Source organism: Gossypium arboreum, chromosome 11, assembly GCF_025698485.1.
Source record: "Gossypium arboreum isolate Shixiya-1 chromosome 11, ASM2569848v2, whole genome shotgun sequence".
NCBI lineage: Eukaryota > Viridiplantae > Streptophyta > Magnoliopsida > Malvales > Malvaceae > Gossypium > Gossypium arboreum.
In genome coordinates, this window is record NC_069080.1 from 3,013,382 (window position 1) to 3,022,323 (window position 8,942).

The 8,942-nt window shown below is 26.9% G+C and overlaps 1 protein-coding gene and 1 non-coding gene across 4 annotated transcripts; one reads left to right on the forward strand and one right to left on the reverse strand.

Moving 5' to 3' along the window:
* Positions 1-223: 223 nt before the first annotated feature.
* TRNAL-CAG (transfer RNA leucine (anticodon CAG)) lies at positions 224-304 on the forward strand. The gene has a single exon. It is a non-coding gene; the product is annotated as a tRNA-Leu (tRNA).
* Positions 305-3,002: 2,698 nt separating this feature from the next.
* Positions 3,003-5,909, reverse strand: LOC108464393 (eukaryotic peptide chain release factor subunit 1-3-like). Of its 3 annotated transcripts, none has more exons than XM_017764677.2 (3): positions 5,766-5,909; positions 3,454-4,900; positions 3,003-3,326 (listed from the first exon to the last, which is right to left on the reverse strand). In XM_017764677.2, the coding sequence occupies exon 2, from the start codon at positions 4,880-4,882 to the stop codon at positions 3,569-3,571; it is 1,314 nt and encodes a 437-aa protein (XP_017620166.1). In that variant the 5' UTR covers positions 4,883-4,900; positions 5,766-5,909; the 3' UTR covers positions 3,003-3,326; positions 3,454-3,568. The 3 variants fall into 3 exon arrangements, with proteins under 3 accessions (XP_017620166.1, XP_017620165.1, XP_017620164.1); XM_017764676.2 differs by having other exon boundaries at positions 3,003-3,355; XM_017764675.2 differs by having other exon boundaries at positions 3,003-3,358.
* Positions 5,910-8,942: the final 3,033 nt, after the last annotated feature.

An 8,942-nucleotide genomic window follows, 5' to 3' on the forward strand; every position in this document is an offset into this window, starting at 1 on the left:
ATACCAAAACAATAACGTTAGTAACTAAAATGTAATATTTTAAACACAAGTAATTAAAATGGAACATGCAGCAAACAAAAGTGACTATTTTAATAGTTTACCCAGTATAGATTAAGGGATTTGGTAATATAAATATTTTTATAGGAAGGTGAATTTCCATTTTTATCCTCAAAAGTAGAATTTTAATTCATAATTTCGTTTTATAACAAAACTAAACAAACCCGTCAAGATGGCCGAGTTGGTCTAAGGCGCCAGTTTCAGGTACTGGTCCGAAAGGGCATGGGTTCGAATCCCATTCTTGACAGAATATTTTAAATTTTTAAAAATTAATTAAAATGGAGCATGGGCTTGAACCCGCAAATAATCTTATAAAGCTATGTCTGATAAACCCAATAATTATTAAGTTTATCCTCTTTATTTGAATTGTATTTTTGAATATTAATTATTTATAATATCAACTAAAATTAAAAAACAATTATAGATACAATTTTTATATTAATTAAAATTAAAAACCTAATAAAAGGATAACAATTATTCTAAACTTAAATTTGAAGTTTGATTCAAACTAAATAACTTTTAACATTTTTTAATATTCAAATTACAATTTTAATATTAACTAAAATTAAATATAAGAGAAATTATTCCATAAACTCTTCTCACCACCTCATATATGATCCTATCCAAATATTTTATGCCATATCAACAACTTTTTCAACTCAAATTAAAAGATTAAAACAATTTCCCTCAAATTTAATTTTGGTCAATTTATTTTTCTTTTGATTTTACATGATTTTTTTCATAAAAAAAAAATGATTTAGGCAGTGATTTTCCTTACTTTTTTCCTTTTTTCATCCTCTTTTCATTGTTAGGAAAAAAATATTAGGGTTTTGAGTAATTCAAAATCAGCAATGAAAGGATTACAAGTTGAGCAAAAAAAAAATGAAAAGATTACAGAATTAGATTCGTTCCTATTTTTAATGATCAAAACTAACGATTTTTAAGATTTTGATTCAAGTATGAAATAATTATTGAATGTTGATAATAATGTTGAAATATAATGTTTGCTTAATATTATAGGACAAATCTGCATCCAGCATTTCCCAATATTATAGGACAACGTTGTTGTGAAGAAGAAAGTTGTTGCACTTGGCAATAAGCCGACCAAGGAGCACACCGGTCATGAAGAAATCGATTGGCAAACTCGCAGGCATAGCCGCATAGGTAGTAGACGCTAACTCATTTTTCAACACACACAAGTTCCAAAAATACCACAGGCTACACGATAATAACATTGTTATCTGTGTTAGAACATTATCATCACCTTTCTACATCAACGAAAGGGACCGATCGTGGACTATGGAAGCCGATGGCACAATCCCAGCCACTACCCAAACATCAACCGCCATTGAGCAAGACACCATAACATGGTCTAGATCTTCTAACTCCCCACAACGAGCACAACTAATCGGCTTTATTTATAAAATATTTTATTTTACAAAGTAGAATCTCATTAAACTTAATACTTGAATTATTGCATTTTATGTAGGATACACAATATAAATGTTTGATTAAAGAACTAACAATGATGTGGGTGAAATTTTATATAAAAATATATTTATTAAAAAGTTCATGTAAGATTTAAACGAAAATTTGAAATTAAATGGTAAAGTTGAAAATTTAAAATTTAAATGTTGTAGGTTCAAATCTGATCACAGAGTTAAATTTATATAAAATATAAAAATACAAAACGCCACCATAATAATATAAGTGATTTTGTAAAGATATAATTAAGGGATTTGGAAGGTGAAAGGTGAATTTCCATTTGTATCTCCAAATATAGGACTCTGCTGCCGATAAAAAAGAAACTATAACATGTGCAAGACAATTGGGTCAAGATGGCCGAGTTGGTCTAAGGCGCCAGTTTCATGTACTGGTCCGAAAGTGCATGGGTTCGAATCCCATTCGTGACAGTCAACAAGGTTTTTTAATAAATAAATCGTAAATTGATTATGGGCTTGAATTGGCAAGAATGCTAATAAAGTAACGTTTGATAAGCCCAATAAATATTAAGTTGGTCCTCTTTATTCGAATAAATATTTTTTTAATATTAATATCAATTAATATTAAAATAATTAAATAAAAATAATTTTAGTTTAGAATTATATAAATGAATTAAAAATGGAGCATGTGCTTGAATCCGCAACAATGCTTATAAAGCTATGTTTGATCAACTCAATAACTAGTGAGTTGGTCCTCTTTATTCGAATTATGATTTTTAATATTTAAAATGATTATAAATACAAAATTTTAAAGCTAAATAATGAAATAGAAATAATGAAGATTTTTAATATTCTTGATAACCCTTATTTTAAATCTACATTTTAAGTTTGATTCCAACTTAATAACTTTTTAACTTTTTTAGAGATCTTCTTGAATTCGAATTTACTTTTTAATATGAAGTAAAACAAAAATAATAAAGATATTATCAAAATACTTAAAATTAAGTCGTTTAGTAACTTAAATTGCTTTTGCTTAAGCTCAACGTTTTGATATATAATATTTAAAGAGTTTGAAAGCAACTCTGCCGTTGATCTTAGGGATATCTTCTTAAGATTAGCATAATGTTACAAGGACTGCAAATTTGGCACTTCATTTGTTGAAAACAAAATATGATTCAGCTTTGAAAACCACGTTGTCAGGAAAAGAATTATAATGAAACTTTAGATTCAATAAAAAAATTAAAATTAAATAAACCAAAATATTTGAACAGAAAATGGTAATTACTCGACCCGTACCAAATGTTAATAAAAAATCTCATACAAAAATTATTAATTATTTTATTTAAAAATATTTATAAGAAAGGACTTTAAAATTTTACAATTCCTCAAATATAAAAACAATCAACCGAATACCATCCAATATTTCTCAAGGTTATAGGACAAACTGCCTTAAAATCCCAAAATACTAATAATAATTTTTTTTTTGTTGGGTCAGATAGACAATTCTAAAACATATTCATAGACAGTAAATTATATAATATTAACAAGGTCTCATAAAATGAAAAACACAGCTTCCACAAAAGTTTGGATATCAGACGACAATGTCCAGAGATAAGGTATCATTTAGGCATAACATAATAAGTAGATCAACCGAATATATTATCAATAGCTCCGCATAACTACACCCTAAGGCGTGTTACTATATGGATATCATAAATCCCAGATTTTATATATGTAAGGCCCTGCTCCAATAAAATAGAAGAAATGAAGCTCCATGGGATTCTAAGTTAAGCCTTCTTCACACATTTTAGCTGCTGCTACATCGATCTGTTGACGCGCAATAGTGCACATAAAGCCTGCTGCAAATTAGATTAAACGGCATTTACAGAATGACCAAAATGCATAACCATAAACACTATTTAATTGAATCAATCAACTATAATTCAACTCGTACCTTAATTAGATGTATGAGAAACTTTGGGGGCATCCCGAGCAGCTCGGGCGCTGGTGCAGTCTTTGCTTTTGACCCCATCATCCTGCACCATTAATGGGGTGGAGTTGATTGGTTGCTATTCGGAATCATCGTAGACTTCTCCATCATCAGAAAACTCATCAAATGATCTCATGTCAAGTTGGTATCGGAGGATGCCCCCAATCCCGCCAAACCCTCGGCAGAACTGGGAACCCTCTTGTGATTTGTTGGTAACAAACTCGAGACTACAACCAAATCGCTTGTATTCATTAGCAAACCACTCTAAAAGTGGCATCTTTTCCTGAACCTCCAAATCAGCTGAGTTGGATGAGTCCTGGAAGTTGGTCATATTAGCTTCTTGTTCCTTGTTCAAATGTTTTATGACAACTTCACCGGTAACGCTGTTCTTCAACATGTACCTATTTATGTCCATATTTTCCCATACGATAAGTATCTCAACAGCTCCCATCTCCAAGGCCTTCAGTGTGTCATCCACACCGAAAACATACTTCCCGGTATCTTGACTAATCTCCTCAAAGTATTTCCCTATTAAACGCTTCTCCTGTATGAATTTCACATTCGACAGGATTTCTGCTGAAAGCTCGATTGCTTGGTTGAAACCATTCTCACCTCCATAAGAGACATCAACCACATTCAGAACCTTAGCCTGAAGCCGTTGATCAAACATATCTGATTGACTCAGCTCAGTTTTGAAATCAGCCGATCCAGCAAGTATTAATCCTGAAACATTAGGCTGACTAGTGGCAGGATTAATAAAAAATTGTGTCGCAAGTTCAGCAGTCTTTCTCACATAGTTGTGACGTTTTTCCATTCGAAGTCGAGCAAAACGAAGAGCTGATTGTCCTCCTCTCCCGTGCTTCTTAGGAAGATCAACACTGAACTTATGGAGCACCTCTCTAGCATTGCCACTTAATGTACCAAAGAGAGTCCCATTACCATCCATCACAATAAAACCAAACTTATCATCTGATTCCAAAAGTTCATTAAGTGCCTCAGTGTGAAATTTGTTGTCACAGAGATAAAGAGATGCATTTATAGGCCTAAAAGGCTCAAAATCAATCGTGACTTTCTTCTCCTTCCCATCTTCAGTCACAATTGTGCCCGTATAGAGCACAAGCCCATTGGGAGGAACTTTACTATATAGTTTGAGCCTTTGCTGGGCAGAAGTGATTGCACCTAACACAGATTGACGATTGACTCTGCTTTTGATGTTTGAAGCAGTCCCAAATTCATCTCCAAGCATCTTGGTAACCCTCGATATCTGATCACGTGGAGGCATTATGAGAGATATCATGCTGGTGCCATTGCCTCTAGCTGCTTCGAGTGCTTTAATCAGCTTCTTGATCTTCCATATCTCGATATTTTTGTCAGTCTCGTGACCGTCCGCCATTGCTAGTTAATGTAGTACCTGCCCAAAAAAGTTAAATAAAATTACCTAAAATCAGCCAAACAATTAACCATACCTGAAAAGTACTCAAATCTAGCACTCAGGGATGGTAATCATACAAAACAGTCAAAACATGAATATTATCAAATAATTTATCTAGTCTGCCAAAGAAAAAAAAATCAAGTTTGAATCACATCATAAGAACAATCACAGCGCACAACACATCTAATATGTTTATATAAACAAGTTCTAATGACCTAAAATAATTTATACAAATTACTATTGAGCATCAGAAACTTAAAATAAACTACGAAAAAAAGAAGAATAAAGAGAATATAAAATTGGCAATAATAACAAAAAAAAATTCCAATAGCTTTGCCTCTGATCTCAAAGAAAATCAAAATAATTCAAAATTACTAATACTTACAAAAATGCTAAGCACTACACAATGAAATATTTAAAAACAAAGTTTCGCTATTAAAATATTCGTTTTAACGAACTCAGGTTAATATATTTTAATACATTAAACGCTTCCACTAAATGATATAATAAATTCCTATTTATATAATCTAACAGAATTTCGCCCCCAGAAAACACTATCCATACTAGAGGCTTTGTCTTTCAATTTACTAACCTGAATACGTAATTTTAACCTAGATTTTCAAAATAAAAAACCGAATTTCAAAGCAATTTATGCAAAAGAACAAACAAAAATGAGGAATAGAACTTGAATTTAATTCCCTAAGTTGCATCAAATGTCGAATCAGAAATCAGACAGATCTAATGCGAAAAAAAAATAAGAAGAGAAAAATACCAGTTTTTTGAATTGATTAAAATAAGAATAAAATTAGAGGAGAAAAATAAAAAAAAAAGAACAGAGAATAACCTGAGGAAATCGCCTCCAAAGCGGTGAAATAAAAAAAGGCTGCAAATTTTGTTTGGTTCGGAGCGCAGTCCGATACAATATATACCGTGCAAAGAAGATGCCCTAGCACCTGCGATGGTAAAGCAGTAATTTTATTTGTTTATTATTTTTATGTAGTTATTAATAAAAAATTATTTCTTTTATGTTTTAAATAATAAAGTTTTTATCTATCTATAGTTTAGAAAAAGTTTTGAACAAACAAAAATAATATTTATTTTTATTATATTATTAAATTCACATTTAAAAATAATTATAATTTAATAAAAATCATGCTAATTACAAATTTATAAATAACTGAAACATAAACTACAATTATTAATTAAAATTTGTGCTAATTTAAACTTTTGAACTATAAAAATAACATTTATTTTTCATCATGTTATTAAAATTACATTTAAAATAACTATAAATTAATAAATTTCTGATAATTAAGAATTTAAGAATAATTATAATTTAAATTACAATTATTGATTAAAAATTTGTGTTAATTTTAAAATAAAGTTATTACTTGAATTTATGATAATTATAATTATAAGTTACAATTATTAGTACAAAATTTGAATATATTGAAAAATTAAAAGACAAATAATAAATAAATGTAGGTTAAAAATGCATAGTTTTTAAAATATATTAAGTTATATATTATTTTTATTAAAAATATTTTAATTACATTTTACTTTTCATATTAATTCAAATGTAAAAATTAGACATCTGATTAAGTTTTAGTTTAATTAGCATGTGTATTGTTGTCAATACAAGAGGACATGAGTTTGAGTGCGTTGATTATGCTCCTATTTATGGATTTGAAATAAACTATGGATAGTTTTAGACATCGAGTCAAAAATAGCAGATATAATTCGAACTTATAATTAAATTGTTCAAAAAAATTATACATCAACTAAAAAACAATACAACTAAAATAGTATATCGCAAATTTAAATATTTGAATTTATTTTTTCAATATAATTAAAATAATTTCATTATTGTTTTAATATTCAAAATTAAAATAGTTTTAACACCATTTAATAATTTTAAAGAAATGTTTAAAATATTTATTTCCATAAATAACAGTTTTCATTTAAATTATAAGATTTATATTAGCTTAATACACAAAATGATGATGTGTTAAGCTACGACATTATCCATTTCTCATGATTTTAAACATCAAAACCTAAGATTATTCCTAAATACATTGAAATATAATATATTATGATATGACTAGGGCTAATTTAAGGGCTAATGGTCTCGACTTCTACTAAAATAAAAATTTTCTATTTTGACCCTTTAAAATTTTTAAATTTTAAATTAATGAAGATAAAATTACACATTGCCCCTCCTAAAAATGATATAAATTTGATTTAGTCTTCAAAATTACAATTTAATTTCGAGTCCATAAAAAATTTTCTAACTTCACCCTGGATATGACATATATGATTCGATATTAAAATAGTTTTAATTTTTATTTAGAAAAGTTTAAATTTTATTAAATAATAAATCGTTTATATTTTTGAGTTATGAGCTAAAATTGAATTCTACCTATTAAGTAATAATTATATATACTAATTAAAATTAAAATTTATTATTTTAAATAGTATTTACCATTTAAGCACTTTCAAATATATAATATCTTAATTACTTTGGCAGATGTTTTTATATTATTTTTACAAATCTTTCCAATAACTAAAATTTAATTGATTTGATTTAAATAATCGACTTATCGAAGCTTTAATGGCTCGAGTTACACTACATGCAAATCTCATATATGGATTACTTTTAAGATTATCATAGTTTAAATTTTATTTTATATACAGTTTATTTCGATTCCAATTAATCAAACATACATTATTTATGCTTTATACTTGAGATTGTAGTTGTAAACTTTTAAAATTTGGTAACATAATAAAATAAACTAAAACATCCTTTAAATTTTTAGATTTATATTTACTAAAACATCCTTTAAATTTTTAGATTTATATTTACATAATAATATATATAATAGTTTAATATTATTTAATCATACAATAGGTTATATATTTTAGTATGCAATATTTTAATAAAAATATATTGATTGGTATTTGAATTTGACTTTTTTTTTTCGTGGTACTTGTTTTCTATAAAAGTTATACATTTTAATACCTAAAACTAACAATGATTATAGTCTTTGATCTAGGTTCAATGTTGATTTGATAAAATTCATATTTAACTAATAAATAATATTAGTAGATAAATTTTATTAAATCGATCTTAAAACTAAAGAAAAATCATAATCACGAAATTGGTAAGTAATACTGAATTTTATTCTATAAACAAAATCATGAAAATTCAAATGTATGACAATAACAAATAACTTTCTTCAAATCAATACTAAAACTCAATTTAAACACTTAAAAATTAATGCTGTTATCTTTTGATTAATTAATTAATTAATTAATTACATGCTAATAAGGAATAAGTTTATTAAAACCATAATTTTAACATCTTTTATAAATTGAATTGATTGATTTCGAAATACCAATATTTTAAAAACCTCAGATGGAGCAGAGAATCCATCGTCAAACCAGCTGATGGATCGGAGGTGGTGACCATCAGCCCACTAATTTCATGGGCCCGGTTCCTTTTCTTTATAAAATAATAAAAATAATTAAAACATGTGAATTATTTTAGTAATTTAAATATTTATTATCAATATAAATTCAATTTAGCATTATAATATTTCTACAATTATATAAATTTAAAAACCATGAATGCGTTTTTGCTTAAACAAATGTAAATGACGGGCATCTGCGTGTTTAGTGGAGTGTGTTTAGTTTTTTTTATTTCACGCTATAATATTTAATATATTTTTAAAAATTAAATATATTATACAAATGTTAAGTATAACTAATTTAAAATTTTTAATATATTCAATATATTTTTAAAATATATTTTAAAATTTTAATATATTTTTAATAGATAAAGAGAAAAAATATATATATTTTAAAATTTTAAATATGTTAAAATTTTAAACACGTTAAAGAAAATGTTGAGTATAACCAATTTTAAAATTTCAATATACTTAATATATTTAACTATATTAAATTTTGAACATATTAAAAAAATTTAAGTATAGCCAAATTTAAAATTTTAATATATTTTTAA

Bases quoted from the DNA above. Each gene is read 5' to 3' on its own strand.
- LOC108464393 (XM_017764677.2), bottom strand. From the start codon at position 4,882: ATGGCGGACGGTCACGAGACTGACAAAAATATCGAGATATGGAAGATC.